The sequence below is a fragment of the Hydractinia symbiolongicarpus genome, chromosome 5 (assembly GCF_029227915.1).
Source record: "Hydractinia symbiolongicarpus strain clone_291-10 chromosome 5, HSymV2.1, whole genome shotgun sequence".
In the NCBI taxonomy this organism is placed as follows: domain Eukaryota; kingdom Metazoa; phylum Cnidaria; class Hydrozoa; order Anthoathecata; family Hydractiniidae; genus Hydractinia; species Hydractinia symbiolongicarpus.
The window spans coordinates 34563483-34581618 of NC_079879.1; the positions used below are offsets into that span (position 1 = coordinate 34563483).

General features: G+C 36.2%; 2 protein-coding genes across 2 annotated transcripts in view; one reads left to right on the forward strand and one right to left on the reverse strand.

The window, feature by feature from the left end:
- The window catches only part of LOC130646240 (iron-sulfur cluster assembly scaffold protein IscU-like), a 49651-nt gene that overhangs the window by 30911 nt on the left and 604 nt on the right, over positions 1 to 18136 (reverse strand). The gene's annotated exons all lie outside the window — the stretch shown is intronic.
- Positions 16639 to 17600, forward strand: LOC130646239 (universal stress protein Sll1388-like). Its single transcript, XM_057452413.1, has one exon. The coding sequence runs from the start codon at positions 16852 to 16854 to the stop codon at positions 17377 to 17379; it is 528 nt and encodes a 175-aa protein (XP_057308396.1). The 5' UTR covers positions 16639 to 16851; the 3' UTR covers positions 17380 to 17600.

The window sequence follows — 18136 nt, forward strand, 5'->3', positions numbered from 1 at the left end:
AAGAAGTGATTTTTTAGTCTGTGAAAATATCCTTGAACTGTGCCAGAAAGCTGCTCCCTTCTTGATCGACCACGATGTTCTGTTGCGTCAAGTCTTTTCCTGTCTATCGCTGCAGGGCGACACCATGGTTTGGTGAGTACTTTGCACTAGGATTGTATTTAAAGATCTCCATTTTCTTCTAAGAAACATGAAGCGAATTTTCCTGACCAGTTTAAAGGAAAGCAAACTCGACTGGCGACTCGGGCATCCTGCGTTTATCGCTTTAAGGTCTGCCCAAGTGAACGTGAATGGGCAAACCAAAAAAATCAAGTCCTTGTGGCTGCACTGCAAAAGTCTCGATCAAAACTACAATCATCTTGATGGTCTGGGCAGCGACGTCTTTCACGTCTTTCCCGTCAGAGTGTCTCACTTCCACTACGAACATCCTCCCTTTCTACAGCTTGCCAGCAGCACGGTCACGCTGAGCTTTGAGTTGCGAGATGATCAAGGCAATGATATAGATGTGAAAGACGTCGTCCTCGAGCTTCTAATAAAAGAACATGGCAAGGTACGACATTGAAACGGGAAAATTGTATCCTGCGATCCCTAGTGCTCCTGAAGAAGATGAAGGCCAAGCATTTCGGCTAAAAACCATCAAAGAAGTTGAAACGTTTTTAAATCAAGAGGTTAATGAGAGATCCAGACTTTGCAAAAAGTTTGAAAATTGTTCCTCCATCACGTCATATGTCAACTATGGCTGACAGCAACCACCATCATCACAGGGAGTGGTGAAATTGCATGTCTGACGACTGGTATTGGTGCTCCTATTGCACTAGCGCTAGGTGGAATCAGTCTTGCTTCAACTTTGACATCAGGCATTACCCACAAGCTCTCTAAGATCTACACTCTCAAGGCCAAAAAGCACCGTGACATTCTCGTGGTTGCGCAGACCATTCTTGATGGCATCATTCTCAAGATTTCCAGAGCCATTCAAGACGCTTCCGTGAGTCATAAGGAGTTTCAGCAGATCATCAACGCCAAGCAGCTCTATCTTACAAAGTAGCACGAGCTGCGCAGCAAGTCAAAGAAGGCCTTGAAAGAGATCTACGAGAAGCAGCGAAACGAATTGCTTGAGCAGGGACGGCGTGAAGGACGCGAAGAAGTTATAAAAAAAGTTGTCAATACTTCAGGTACCCCGGTTTCAAGTGCTACATGAGTTGGGAGTCACCACCTCCTAATGTTTGATTTTGAAAATACTCAGGAGCAACCTTGATTTGTGACAATTTATCGTCACAAATCATTTTCTTCATGGTTCTTCATGATTCTTCATCTTCTGATTCTTCATCTTCTAATCGACGACGCAAATATGCTAGATTGGCCCTCCTAAATCTCGCATCCTCGCGCAGAATTGCAGTCGCTGTAGTAAAAGTACCAATCAAATATCCTGCTCCTGCAGAGGTCATCACAAGCGCAATCCATAAATCATAACCCATTTATTTATGTTTATTCATGAAAAAACCCTCTCTTGTGTTGCTGATCTCGGGTTCAAGGACCTCGCCAGTCTCCATGTCGATTCTGAGATCTCCATCATGCATGATGCGGTGTTTTTGCAGGAGTTTGTCAAAAACATGGTTCAAACCACACACATGACAGGCGAGAATTTTCTCGCAATCATGACATTGGGGAAGATCTTCCGCTTACGTTGCTGCATGAGACTGATTTTTTCGGTACTTCATCACCTTTTCACCTCTCAGCAGTTGCTCCAGTTGCTCTCGGTTCATCGTTGAATAGCCACGAAGACCTCTCTCCTTTGCAGTCTCTCGCAAAATTTTCAGTGTGCTCATGGTTTATTTTGAAGGGTCCTCACTACTTTTGTCTTGGTTGCTATACCGCTGTAAGGTGCTCCACCAAAGTCATTTCGGATGCTTGGATTGTCATCATACGAACCGTTTTCAGAGTCTTCCACTTCCACAAGGTCGTAATCATAGTAAAATTGACCAGGATTCTTCGTAGATTGTTTCTTTCCCAGTGATTTGATGAACATCTGACCTGATCGACCTATCAAAGCTTCTCTCAGCACACTCGTTGCCCATGCTCGAAATCATTCACCATCGCAATCGATCAAGGCGATGACAGTTGCATCACCTTTTTTGGTCTTGATGTCTTCAACATACTCAATTTTGAAGATGATTCCAGTGGGAACATCACGCCACTTCATAATGCTCTCGTGTTCTGATTTCAAGGCATCAAATTGTTCTGCAGATAGGAAAGGCATCTCTTTATTATAGATTTTTAAACCTCAACCAGGATCAAAATACTGGACAAGACTTCCATAATTTAGAGATCTCGCGCTTTTCTTCCTCATCTACACACCAATTCCAAAATCGATCCGGATGCCACGCCACTGGCAGTACCTCATTCCATATTTTTGCATAAAAATTGCGCTTGTGATGATGTCGCAGCAATTCATCATGAATGACATCAAAACCACGCAGCAATACAACAACGTTGGTGTGACCATTTTTAGCTGCATTATTAATAGCCCAATCAAAGTCCGTCGCACCCCACTCTTTGCACAGCTTAACAATCTCGATGTGATCCACTTCTTCCACAGCAGCGTCTTCAACGGTGGCTTTCAAGGCTTGACCGTAACCAAGCCTCTCCTTAGCCTTGTGGTATAATAAAGAAGCAGTTTCACGCACACTCTGCAGTCTCTCTGCGAGTGCATCACGTGTTGCTGCCACTGGTGTAGATACAGCCTCATAGAGACTGCTAATCATGCTTCTCAAGTAAGAAGTCATTGCTTTATTATATGATGGAAAACTTTCTAACGCACTGGACATTTTATTTTATGCTGTGACCCCAACCAGGGTGACAACATTGTGGTCGTACGAGAGTGCTGCGGTAATTGCCCGCGGTATTGACCCTTTGCGCAGAGGATCAATATATCGAGGAAACAGTGCTGCGCTAGACCCTTGAAATTAGGGTTTGACTCAAAAAACGGTGAGTGCGCTAGAGAGCTCCACTTTCATTGTGTAAATGGCTATTTTTATAGTCGCACATTTTTTCTGGAACCGGCAAACCGAAATCGTGAGAAAATTTCCATTGAAAATCACCTCCCTATAGCGTGCACAGCATTTTTTCGGGGAAATTAAAAATACACATTACTGACTTCTTACGGAAATAAATTTTTAACTCATACTTACTAATAGCCCTGCCACTGACACTGAAAATCCTCACAATATGTGGAGATTTGAACGTTATGTCATTTTTCTCGGTCGGCCGTAATATTCTTAAAACCATTGGCAGACATAAAGGCTACATAAAACTCGTGCGTAAGTTGCATTTGTGTTCGCGTGATACGCGTCATAATTTTTGGTTTAAACAGACATGCACCAATGGAACACCTATTTCTTCAAATTAGGGCTTTGAACGTCTATCAATTAAATATACATCACGTTTTACTTTTTATGTATAACATAAAAAGAAACGTAACACCAAAATTGTTAACTACCCAATTTAGTCCAATACAACATAAATATAATCCCAGATTTTCAAAACATAATTATGAAGTACCAACAATTTTATTAAAATCTAGCACATTTTCAATTAGACATAGGGGATCATACCTTTGGAATACCTTTTTTATCTGATACAATTAAGATAAACGAAACTCTTAATATTTTTAAGAAAAATACAAAAACGAAATTATTAACGACAGAACTTATAGACAATTATAAATATTCTTAGATACACCCTCGTATATAGACTTTTGTATGGTTAACATATTTGTTTACTATATTTGATATCTATTTTAATATTATTCTAACTCTCTCTCTCTCTTTTTTGTTTAAAAACGGGGCTTTGTGATAAGGCAACTTGTGCCTTCTTTTTGCTCCAGCCATTTTTTGTAAATATTTAAAGAAATTAAAACCTGTAACATTTATACAACAACGGAATATATATATCTATCTAAAAAAAAATCTATCTAATTTGTAGCTGGCTTATGTGTTTTTATGTTGATCAGAGGAGATTTTTCCTTTGCTATGGTTTTTGGCTATGTAGCTTACGCTTTACGCGAAAACTGTGAATCCAAGATGGCAAAACAAAAAGCATATATAGGACTTATTTCAGAATTACAGTCTTTATTGTTTTTCATATTCCTTTTTAATTCTGTCGTGACATGTGGCTAGCTAACCCTCTGTTCATTGATCAATAGCTCTGATGTATGACATTGTTTAATAAATGTCTATTATTTGTATAGAATAGATGATCTATTCCCTTCCCATTCCTTTTCAATTTTTCTATTTTCATTTACCTAGTTTTAACATATATATATTATATATATTTGCATATTTTATTGACTGTAAATCTATCTAGCTAGCTACATATTTTAGTTCTTTTTTGTTCCATTTTTAGTGCGCTACATTCTGAATGTATTTATTCGGCTATATATATTTATTCATTTATTACCAACTACTTTCGGTTATTTTCCATGTTTCACCTTTTTCTGGCATTTAAAAATGTACTTTATTGCGTTTGTTAATTCTGCTCCGCCATTTTTAAACTTTAGTTTGTGTTCCCACCATATAACTCGCGGGGAATATTGCGGCGTCGAACAAAAGTACTATTTTTTATACCCAATCAGATTGCGACGATGATCAGTCGGTGCCATGGCTAATTCCTGTAAACTATCCGAGCAGGCCTGAGAATGAGGTTGGTGGGAACAGGTTATTCATTGTTCAAACAAATTTTGGTGTTTAGATGAATGCTCGCAAATCTAATCAGTAATCCCCTCCACAAACTATTTAACTAATACATTATTGCGTTAATTATTTTAGTATTCTATACCATTATTACACCCTCCATGATGTCAACCGGTTAATCTTTTAATCAAATTGTTCAAGCGTAAAGTATATGGTCGATTGAAGTAATAAATGCACGCAACATTTACCTTTCGGTTGAAAGGGTGGTTTCGAGAAAGAAAGTCACAATGCAATTTTTCAAAATAATACCCATTGCAGTTCTGCTTGAGTTTGGGCATGCATCAACTGGTAATGATGTTGATGAAGATGAATAGGAACATCATGAATATGCCGGTAGCAAATATGACGTCGGTGACGCCAAAATGATGGACCGAAAAATGTGTTTAGCTAATTCTCCAGTCCTTTTATCGCAGACGCCAGAATGAAGGAACAACAGAATGCGTTTAACCGATTTTCCAGTCCTTCTATCGGAGATAACAGAATGGATGAGCGACAGAATACATTTAGCCTATTTTCCAGTCCTTCTATCAGAGACGCCAGAATGAATGAGCGACAGAATGCGTTTAGCCGATTCTCCAGTCCTTCTATCGAAGATGCCAGAATGAAGGAGCGAATGAATGCGTTTAACCCATATACCAGTCCTTCTATCGGGGACGCCAAAATGAGTGAGCTACAGAATGCCTTTAACTGATTTTTCAGTGTGCCTATTGGAGACACCCAAATAAGAATGAAACAGTACGAATAGGATTTTTGTTTAGTAAGAAACCCCCAATAATTAATGTTAACGATTTTTCTCCAGACCTAATGAAAATGCGCTTTTAAGTAAGATTGCATTTATCACGTGTAAATACCTCTTACATAAATAAATAAGTAAATAAGTGCATTTCAAACGTAACATAAAAAGTTGTGCGTGCGTCTTTTTTAAGAAGCCCTTTTCACGTTGTCTTCGATTCATTATTACATGTGTCATATTTTTTATGTTTGTGACTATCCTATTTTTTTAAGTTTTTATTTTATATTCACGAAAGTAAAAAATACCATTTAAAATTTAAATAAATGTAGTTTTTTTTATGGTATATATATTTTTTTCTGATTTTGTTTTTGTTTTATCGCAATAAAGAAAAAACACTAAAAGACAAAGCAAGTTTAAGTGACAAAAGTACTGGGAACTAAGTAAATTGATGTACTCTTGTTCAGCACAGTCCTTTCTTTAACATCTTATTTTTAAGTTCCGGGGGCAATAAGTTCGGAACAAACAGATAGTAATGAAAAAAATGTGGCAGCATTTTTTTTGACTCCATGTTAAAATATGCTTTCGTAGCCCTTTAACTCGTTTAAAGGGGCTACGAACCGATTATATAAACTTTATACCCACATTTTTCGAACAATGGAGTGTAATGAACGGACCACTTAAAAAGTCAAGGTGCAAGAATTTATACACATTTTTTGAACCGCTTTTGTTGAAATGAATTTGCTACTTTTTTTATTTTCTATAAAAATAAAAATTTTCCTACAGTAATCTTTACGGCGGTAAAATAAATGTAAAATATATTAAATTTCAGGTAAATGATAAATTTTCTATTGACAAGGAGTCAACATAGGAAGCTGTATTTGTTAAAAAATATTACCTTAAAGACTTGATTAAGCGCCTCGGCGTTTATATAACTTTTCGACCTTTATGGGGCGGGGGCTTAATCGAGGGCGGCGTTTATTCGAGGGGGCGCTTATCAAATTATTCTCAGTTGGGGTATATACTTTTTGAATAACAAATATCTGAAAATGTTTTCAGAAAATAATTTTGCGACAAATAAATTTGAACGTGTTTTTTATTCTTTAAGCAATAATAACGAATAATAACGAATTACAAAATATCGACATCACAATCATCCTCGTCACTTTCTTCATCCTCATGGACGAGTAACTCCTCCGAAGCCGCTTGCATTGTGTCGTTCTCGTCAGAACTCGGCACAATGTTGATTGAAGGGTTTGTTCCACGATACATCTGGTGCCTGGATATAACGGGTACAACCACCTGGAATCAAAACAGGATCTATCTTCTCATTCTTCAGAGAGGTTGTTGCAAAACCTTCTATATGACACGAATATGTATCCCATGCCAGTAGGTGCCTAGAAAAGGAGAAACTGACTCGTTAATTCAGAATTCATTCAACCATTTGGTGATGATACAACAACACATTTCCCACGGAATTCTTTCTTCGAACACAATAACTGGCTTCATCTTCTTCCCACCTGCTTGAGCGGTTAAACAAACGGTTACGCGACTTTTTCGTGACCAGTTGATTTCATGGTAACACTTTTCGATCCAGTTTTCTCGACCGTATATGAAAAAATCATGTCGGACCAGACTGGAGTCTCATCCATAATGTAGATACTATCAAAACTGTAGTTATTTTGCAAACGTAGTCTTCGAATGTGTAACACGTATGCAACAAGCTTGGAAATAACCATTTGGGATCTTTTTGACAAATCGAGTTTTTTCTACGCAAAGATAGACCATTTCGTCTCATGAAATTACTGCACCAACCCTTATTGCAGAAAATTCAGTATCAGGTGAGTTTTCCATCGATTGGAAAAAAACTGAAGCTTTTTTCATGATGAGAATCCGAGAAACACGCAATCCTTTAGCTCTTCGTTCAAGACCCATTAAGCTATGAAATGCTTTACAAAATCGAATTCACTGGACTTTATCGTGGTTATCATATTTACAAATAAAACTGGTCACCGTTTATTGGGAAGAACTCAAATGCAAGCCAGATCTGAGAGATGAAGCTTTGACGTAAGCTTAATCGAGTCTTTACCGTATGTACCTCGCTTTAATATTGTTTTTCATACCACAAATAGATTCAAAAGTCACTGCTGTTGCTTTGACTGGCTTTATATGCAATAAAAATTACGAAAAGTATAGCTAGCTAGCTATTTCACAAAGTAAGAAGTCTAGTTTATTAGAAAACCTGAGTTAAAAACAAAGATAGTGCTAATGATCGAATAATTCATGGATATCCAATATATGTAGGCAACCTTTCTGTCATTTTTAGTTATCTTTGGATGCTCAAAATGATATTTACGATAATGTTAGTTTTTGCCTTTGTCCTCAGTAATCATGAAATTTCCCACCTTAGGACGAAGAAGCATCAATATGTTGTGACTTGATTAGTGACAAAACATTTAGGTTGACATGTCATCATGGAAGTGATGACGTTATAATGTGACAATGGTTGAAGAAAATATGTCTTTCTTGGAAATTCTCTTTTTTTATCTTTTTTAAAACTATTTACAGTACTAGTCATTAAAAAAGTAATATAAGAATGTGAGATTTATTTTTAGAAACATTAACAGGTGGTATAAAAACAAAGGATTTCTCTAAGGAGAAAATGGAAATCGACCAGAATTCAAATCTTCAAGAATTTTTTTGATCTTTATATGAGAACGTTAGTGTTAGTAGCTGTCATGGAATAAAACTTGGTATATCTATTAGAACTTAAGTCGGTAGCTATTCAATAAAGACAATTTGGATTGACATGGGACAAAATGACCTATGACGCTATCATATGACAATAAAAATCGAGAAATTGGAAATTACAAACATTCTGGTCTGTAAATTACCAATATTTCGGTCTGCATATCACAGAGTATGCATGGTAATATTGTATGATGACTTTTTGTCACTATCACATACATAATCTCATATTCATACAACTGGTTAGTTTAGAAAGCATTTATTTTTAGCACTACAATAAAAACGTTGATACGACCACCTCTCAAAAAGGACAATGTGGCAATGACAGGACAATTTTTTGAAATATTTTTTTTCATTTTCCGTAAGTCCAATAAAAGTTAGGAAAAGTCACAAAATTTCAGGTAATTTCATCCAGTATTTAAAAAGTTATTAGACTTCAAAAATGCCGCGGGCACTTTATGCCTCCCCCATACCAAATAGGGTTAAAAAACCCCATTGTTTTTTTCATTCTTTTGAGATGTGTTTAATCCTTTTCTCCTTGCGGTAATAACTTTTTGAAGACATTTTATGCCATAAAACTCACTCGACCTGCATTTTCTTACTTCTAAAAGAGAAACAAAAAATTGCAAAAATTACAATTATTCTACAAGCTATCAAAAAAATAATTTTTTAGGTTAATTTCCCCTCTATAGTAATTAATTTGTTGTCCGTCAAGTTTTTTTGCCTCCGTCCATTTTCTTTTTCTTTACAATAATACATGCATTACTTTATCTTTACAACATTATCATGTAAGTGAACTTATATTAGCAAAAGATAGCTATCGCCTATATAACCATGCGCGACAGCTTCCTTTTGCTAATATTAATTTAATAATAAACCTGCCATGGTATTAAAACCCATATAATAAAAACCTCTTTTATCCTTATTATTTACTTGCCATCAAATCTTTCAATTAAAGATTATTGCGGTTTAAGATAATGGTAAAAATATTGATGCGAAAAAACAATAAAACTGTAAAGCCTGGTTAACACAAACGCAGGAAAAAGAATGTGTGAACACCTATAACGCAAATATAAACGCAAGCATAAGCTCAACGCAAGATTAAAAAAGTTTTGATATTTTGGCGTTTGCGTCTATGTTTGCAGCATAATTTTGGTAGTGTGAACCAGAAAACGCAAGTAAACGCAGACGCAACAACAAACGAAAAAATATTCTTTAGAATAAATATAAGAAGAATGTGGTAATTAGAACTGGTGGCAAAAAAAAGCTGATTTTAAAATATTTTTCATTTTTTAAAGCTACTTGACCTTATGCTAATTCGAGAATAGGGAGAAAAGCAATGCAGACCTGAATAAAGTATTCCTTCTAACATAACACCCGTCTTTTATTACTCGATGGCTCCTCTAAAAGTCTATAAGTAAAAGGAGGTAAGAGGGGTTTATTATTCCTAGAATAACGTTTAGGAGGGGAAATGAAATAAAAAAAAATCGATATCACAAACGTTTTTTGCTGTAACATTTCCTTTCACTCTATATAAAATTTTCACTTAATATCAATTCTCAATCAATTTTTAAGTTTTATGGCCAGAGTTTTGATCGCCATGTCGTCAGTGAGTTCGAAAGGATTGCGAAGAGTCAGTTTTTAAGTTCTATTTCCCCTTGAATTTAGCTGCACCCTGCTCGTAGGTTGGCGAGCCCTGAGGCACTGGATTTTATCATCACCAGTGCCATCCACCAGCAGTGTCAGTGCGCAGTATTTAAAGGAATCTACACTTATTTGCTTTGATAGACTTTCCCACGATAACATAATCCACCGGAAATAACAGCTTGATCCATTTTGATGTTATTCAATTCTGATTAAACGCTGTCTACTATATGGCATTTAAAGAATCCCAAACTAAATGCCGTTGATTGAAAACAAACTCTCACGGAACCTGTTTAACTCACTTTTGGGTTAGCTTCTCATTTATCTAAGCATTTTCAGAACAACACATTTATTCTTAAACTTTTAATGCAAAGTTTGAAAAATTCCTTCACACCACTACGAAAATCAACAACGGGCTTTAAATTAGTGTCATAATCTTGGGCTGGTAATCACGCAGAAACAAGAACCTTTTTATGTTCCGTAGATTTCAGTGGGATAGTATTTTTCATATTTGTTTAACCGTTGTCTAGGCAACGTAATATAGTTGTCTTAGCAACCATATGCAGACACTCGTTTTATTCATGGCAATTATAGTTCTAGTATGGTATTAAAATTGATTTTTTAAGCGATGAACCTGGTATACAATATTAACCTATCAATTAGGTGAGCGGTGTCATGCTAATTACTGTTGTTTTTCGTCGTAGGGATAGTTTATTGTTCTACAGCTATAGCCGGAAGAACTTTAAAATGAGTTTTCTTTTTTTGTCGCCGTTTTTACTACCGAGATTAGTGAAGCACGGCAGAATACCAGTCTAGTGCAATGATACGAGAATTACTATTTTTTGAGTGTTATAACAGACTAATCTGTTGCACAAGGTATGAATACCTGTTATTTTTACAAATTGATCATTTTGAATATTATTTTATGTTCAGCTGGTTTTGCTAGTGCCAAGCTGCAACGGTCGTTTGTTATGTTTTAAGTAATCTGTAATTTACCGAAGCTAGATTTGTATTTCGTGCAACGAGTTTCAACAGGAAATTCAAAAGGAATATATTTTTTTTTATTGCTGTTTACGTTTCATTTTTTTTTTGCTTTTAACGAGATTAGTTGTCATTCGTAGGTGTCTCGATCTTTTATGGAGTATCCATTCCAAAACATTTTTATTTATTTCATCCTTCCATTTCGAAAAACCCTTCACCTTTTGATATTTCATTCTTATATTTGCTTTTGAAGTAGTTATAAACATTTTTTGTGTTAGCATCGTGGTGTTTTCGCTTACTTTAAAAGTGAGTGTCTAACGCTTTCTCTTTTTCTATGACTCCGTTACGACGACTGTACTTCAACACCAAGGAAGGAAGCGTGCAACTAAGCGTCGGAACTTTTGCAGAGCACTTTAACTTTACAAAAACATTTGAATAATATTCGAATTTTACCAAAACATTTAAAATTTGCCGAAACATTAAAAGTATTCATAGGTGAATTATATATACACACCCTCCGGATAAATTATCTGAGTTCATCACTAACATAATGTCGCACGTACTTTAGTGGGTTCGTCTGCGCTCCCAGCTCTGGGGACCGCGGATCGAATCCCGCTCGCTGCCAGCAGTGTGTTAGTGATGAACAAAATAGTTACATTTCAATATTAAACGTATTGTTTGCATGTTATGTTTAGCAACAAAAAATGACTTGTGCTTTTGAAATTTAAGATGCAATCCTGTTTAGAGTTTTCAACAGTCATAACAAGACATCGTGTTTATTTTGGAATATGGACACCTTCAAAAAATGCTTTTGATGTTTGCAGGAATGAAGTACTAGTTGTCATGTCCCAATGGAGCTTTGTAGACTTTTTTTACTCCTTAATAAAGATACATGAGTTAAAAGCCAATTTTTCAGGAAAAAGAAAGCAAGAAATAGAACTTGTTTTCCTGTGCTTGTATGCATTCTAACTTCTCCTCCAGTAGGAAGTTGGGTTGCTTATTATTATTGCCCTGGTATTAGTAAGATAGAAAGCCAAGTGAAAAGGATTATGCAGGATGAAATAAAGAAACTTAAAGAGCGCTTCTCAAATTTTTTATTGTACGCAAAATGCAAAATAGCTATTTCTCTTTTATATTTTTTATATTACATTTAAACGGTCCATTTAAACTTACCGTGTATTTTAGCCTTTAAATTGAATTTTTTCACCCCTACTCTGAAGTACATAACGCTGCATATCAACGGCCTAAATTATACTTTTTCTAATCTTGAAAGGTCCACAAGTTGAAAATGGCTACACGCTTTTTTAAAAAAAAGAATATATTCTATAAGAATATCGATGCTTGGAAAGGGTTAAAATTGAGATTTGTTAAAATGTTAAGAATAGTAAGGCTGAAACGGAAACACACTGTTTTTATAAAAAAAAGCGTGTAGTATTTGATTAAGTCTCTACAACAGACATATAAGCTACAATTCGAAGTGTGTCTAGTATTTGAAGGGAAGGGTACCCCCGGGCTGGGACTTTGTTATTTTTTTTACACGCCTAGCCCTATGTTTTTTCGTTGTGTTTAATGAACTTACAGTAATGTGGTATAGCTAATTTAGGATACGTAAAGGCAGGTAAGTGTGGTTTTGTGCCATTTTTGAAAAAGGTTGCAGCTTTCTTCTAACTACTTCAGCACTTTTCTGAACTCAACAAAACCACTCTTGCATGGCCCTTTGGGGATGTGAAACCACATAATTATACCCTTCCCAAATGTCATGTTTTTGGAAACTTTTCTTTTCAGGAGTCAGTATGGCTAATTTAGCATGAGTATGAATTTTTATCTTGTTTCAGTCTCAGGAAATCCTGTTGTGGTGCATTACTATTACTGCCAAATGCCTAATTTCTTGACATTTTGGTATTGTAGCAGGGGCTGCTTTAAAACAAAATACAGTCGACGCTTGTTATGTCGCATTTCACGGGACTAATGAAAATAGCCAAGATAAGTAAAGTTTGTCAATATCTTGCACACATTAGCAAAATTATTTAAATTGTTAAGCCTGTTCAGGGATGGACTATTAATCAGAAGAATCAATTATAACTATTCTCACGCTGCATGTTTTAATCATTTGAAAAAAATCAAAATGCTACTTTGCTTTTTATCAGATATTTTATCCTTATTTAAAAAGGATTCTAACCGTTGTAATAAAGAGTGCATGTTGTTGCTGTTAAATGTTTCTATTGCAGCATCAATCTTCCTTTCTAATGGGTTTTTCATACCCTTTAATTTCGTCATTGCCATTCTTCCCCTCTTTGTCGTTTACGTCTATTACAGATTGGATAATTTCTTCACCTGTGACTGGGTTATCTGCTGCTATAACCTAAAAGTCAATGTCAACAAATTCCCTAGCTGTTATCCCTTCAGGTAACAAGTTAGGATCCCTTTCTTGTAACTCGGTTAGGTCTTCTTTCAAATCTCTAAAGGAGTCATAATTATCTTCAATAGCATCCATTTGATCCTTTTGCCTTCCTAAAGCAATTAATAACCGTTTCTTTTGATACATCCTCCCATGAAGAAACAAGTAGCTGCCTTACACTAAGTATTGAAATTTTCGGCAAATCCTTTCCTTTATCCAGACGTTGAATCATATGAGCTTTACCAAACAACAGCGGTATGGAGCTTTCAGACACTTAATGACTCCTTGGTTCATAGGTTGGGAAACTGGTGTTGTATTTGGTGGTATGAAAATAAGGTTTACGTTGATGAGATTATCAATGGTTGAGTAGGCGGAAAAAACTGTGAATTATCAAGGTAATTTTTTGATTTTCTCTTTGGAATTTCGATCGATCTCTAGAACCAATTATTCGAACAAGGAGCTTTCCATCAAATATTCTGTTGGGACCTATATCTGCAAGGCAGAGAACTTACGCTCTTAAAATATCGAGGGTTTTTCGATTTACCAATAACAAACATTGAAGGCTTCTCGCCAGCTGCATTGGCTGCTGCCATGCCTGTTATCCTTAATTTGCTGTGTTTCCCACCCGAGCACTTTTCAGACTTTGGTTGAAATGTTTTGTTGGGTAAGCATTGGTAAAAGAGACTAAATTCCTCAGCATTATATGTATTCTCAAGTTTATAATTGGACAAGAGTGTGGGCAATGTTGTTTCAAACTAAGATGCTGTTATTTTAGGCTGAACGGAATTGCTTTCACCAACAATCTTATTGAAGGTTACGGAATGCCTGGAAAGGGAAAAGAATGTTCTTTACTTTCCTATCCAGATTCAAATCCAAATTCGATTCGCCATTCGAATTCTGATTAACGTAGAGTCTCACGAGTAGTTTTCAAATAGCAATACGCTGCATTTGGCTTTAAACATAGAGAAAACGAGAATGCAGAAAATAAATTCTCTTACAAATTTCCAGGCCTGAAGTTAGCTAAGAGGATGGCTATTTTTCGTCAGGAAGTTGTCTGTCAACGGAGCTACGCGGTTCTTCCCGTACCTCACGTAATTCGGGCATGCGATAGGGCGTAGGTAGGCGATCGCTTTTGAAGCTTGCAAGGTTCGGGTTAACAGGTGGGGTTGCAGTTGATTTATCTACTTTGATTTATTTGATTTATATGATTTATCTATTCATGTAGCACAAACATCCGAAACATCATAAAAGGACATAATAAAAAAGTTCTCACTTCCGAAGAAAGACAAAAACAACGACCTTGCAATTGCCGGGAAAAGTCGCAGTGTCCACTGAATGGTGTCTGTTTAGCTGCATGCATCATCTACAAAGCGGAAGTCAAATACGTAGACAAAAAGGAATTTTACTATGGCTTATGCGAAGGCGAATTTAAAGAAAGGTTTAACAACCACAAAAAGGCCTTTCGACACGAGAAATACAGAAACGAAACCGAATTGTCGAAATTAATTTGGAGATTAAAAGACGACGGAACAGACTTTGAAATCTCATGGAGTATTGAAAAACGTGCAATGCCGTATAGGACAGGTGCGCGCACGTATGAGCCGTAACGTCAGAAAGTTTAACATCTGAGACATAAATTTTTCGGCGATATTAAAGGAAAATGAACACATCCACTTTGCCTGTTACAGACACACAGACACACTCTCCCTATTATTATATAAGATATATAATGTACTTGGAATATCTGTTAATGAACTGAAAAATTTATCATGGAGATATTATCACATAGTGCAGAAGTTTTGCTAGCTTAAATGAATTTTTACATGTTATGCGTATTTTGGTGTAAAGGAGAAAAATCCTAAGTGTAGTGAAACGATGTTTAAATCCTAAACACACCTTGTATAATGCATTGTATGATTCAGAACAGGCAGTTTGGACTTTTCCAATAAGAAGGAAGATGTTATTATCTCATCTTTGAATAAAGTATAGTTGTTAAATTAGAGATTTGAGGGACAAATTTTTTGTGGTAATGTAACTCCTTCTAACCGTGGAACTTTTTGATGACAATCTTCTTCCTTTGAGGATTGTTGTTTTTTCAACTCATAACATGTGGTATATATTGTTCTGTTAAAACATTTAGCACTTATGGTAGCCTAATATTCTGTGTTCTTTTTTATATATTTAGGTGCTTAAAGATGCAGTTGTTCATTTTCATCTGGTCTGCATATTTTTACTCTGTCGAATAATTTGTACGCTTTAAGAGTGTTTGTCTAAGTTATATAGATAACAACTTATAGTGTTTATACATTTTCTTTAATATAAAATATCGTTTCAGCTGCAAATTACACCCTGTCAGATAATTTGTACTTTTTTTTTTCATCAATTTGAAACATGTCTTTGTGCCGCGTTTTTTTGCGAAATTAGCCGACAAACGCAATAAAAAGGGCTATACAATCTGTTACGAAGCTAAAAATAACTAGAGAATGGCTTGAAGTTAGGAGTTGCGCGACCCCTCGTTGAAACCGTATAGAAATTTAGAAAACTTGCATACGGCTGCTAGAAAGTCGTACGGCGCATAAATTTCACCTGAACAACCTACTTATATTTTAATTCACGATCGTTTTCATCACTACACAGTGAGAATCGATTTCCCGGATACTTAAAAAAAAATACCCTGGGTACGAGGTTACGAAAATCTTACAATCAAAAGCAAGTTTTCAGACCAGGCCGTCCAACTGTATAAAGCCTAACAAGCCCTGGGGACGAGGTTGACAATCATCGTTTCAGTTCGTCATTTAATTTCTTAATTATATATTGCATCAAAAGAAATCTTGGAATGTTTGAAATAAAGAAAAAAGAAAGAAAAGAAAACGTGCACCTCACAGGAGAACTAATTGTTGACTAAACTAATATCAAGAGAAATTTTTTCGCACATAAATTTTAATTTTTGCGTAATTACCAACAAAGTGTGCGCCAGAAAGACTTCCTAACATTTATCCGCTCTCGATGTTTTCCCAAGAGTTTATGTAAGGCGACGCGACATAGAATAAGGACATAAAATAAAAATAAATTACATTTCACAGATATGTTGTTATAAAGTGTTAAGAAGAAGAAAGAATGTCCGGCGCACATGTTCCTATTATGCCGAATTCTGGCCCCGACTCAAAAATTTGCCCTGCGTCCAGTTCCCGAGTAATACCCCACCCCCGAAGTCCTAGATCCCGGGTCCCATTTTTTCCCGTATGTCGTGAACGTGCAATACGTTAGCGGTCAGGTAAAGCGCTAGCGGCTTGACATCAGGTAACAAACCCTGGGTACAAGGATGAGGGTCAGGAAACAGGCTCATGAGATTTATAGACACTTGGTAGTGGTAACCACACCGTCGGTAAACAAAGGCCTCTTTAATTAGGCGGGCGGTGTGTCCGGTGTGTCCGTGAAAGGTTTTAAACTTCGAAAACCTATGTGCGTTTGACCACATACCACATTGTGCCAAACTGCACGAAAATGGAACGTCCTCGTTTTCCTGTGTGCAGAAATCACATAAAAGCTAGCTTGCTCTTGTGTTATGTAGAATTTTGGTATTGGTTTTAGTTTGTGTAGAGAAAATGTCAAAAGACCCAAGATTAATTTTGCTTCCAGTTGATGACTCGCCTCACAGCGAAAGAGCTTTTGATTGGTACCTTCAACATTTACATCGACAAGATGATCAACTTGGTATTGTCCATTTTCATCAAGCACCTCAACCGACAGCTGAAAAGTATGGTGTGTTAAGTGTTGGTTTGGTTGATGATTCAGATAAATTTAAGGAAGAAATGAAAGCAAGCTTGCAGAAATCAAAGAAATTGATTGAGAAATACGAAAAGAAGGCTAAAGATTCTGGGATAAAAAGCGAAACATTGCTTACGAGCAGTGTTCATGGCCCTGGAGCAGGAATATGTGACCTTGCCGAAAAACGTAATGCTGCCGGAATTGTTATGGGATCCAGAGGTTTGAATTTGTTAAGAAGAACATTTTTGGGCAGTGTCAGTTCATATGTTATAAACCATGCTAACACTGCAGTCACAATCACACCGCCTGAAAAGAACCTATCAGTGTCATCAGGACATACGGACGAATCAGAAATTCTTACTTAGGTTTGATGTGAAAATAACTTTTATATTATCCAAATTAAAACTGAACTTTTAGGAAATGTAAGGTATATATATAAATATATATATATATATATAAAAGAGGGTGCCGACTCACAGTATAATATAATTTTCCACCTTATACATATGTTCATATGTTATGTTTCATACTACAACTACCTTAGACATTTTTGTTGTGCTGCAGCGATGATTTTTATTCGGTTTAATTAGCGACTCTTGTTTCCACTGCATCTGCAATTTTTCTGTGAGAAGGGTGGGATAGACAGGAGACCCAGCATAATTTTTCTTACCACTAAGAAATCGGAATAGTTAAGGTGGGACAAATTACGCTGGGTCTTAAAAGATTTTTCTACGGTCAGAATACTGACTCTGCTTGTTGATTGGTTAATTCTATTGTTCTTTGCTTGCATGGTCATTAAAGAAAAAAACCTTGTGTTGAGCACGAATAGCTTCACTCACTCACTCACTCACTCACTCAAACAAATATAATTATTTTTTAAAGGGAACCCTGAGTTATATTATCATGTTGGACATATATGATAGAGCCTATAAAGTTGGTTAACAAGTCTGATGACCTCACAACTTGGGATCTGCTTAGGATTGGTTTGTCATAAAATTCTCGAGTAAACGTATAGGACCTATACAAGCTCACCCAAAATGTTTTATTGCAAACCAAGTTGCAGATCCCAAGTTATTGGGTCATTTAAAAAAATTTAGGAGACCTGGAAAGACCTAACAAATG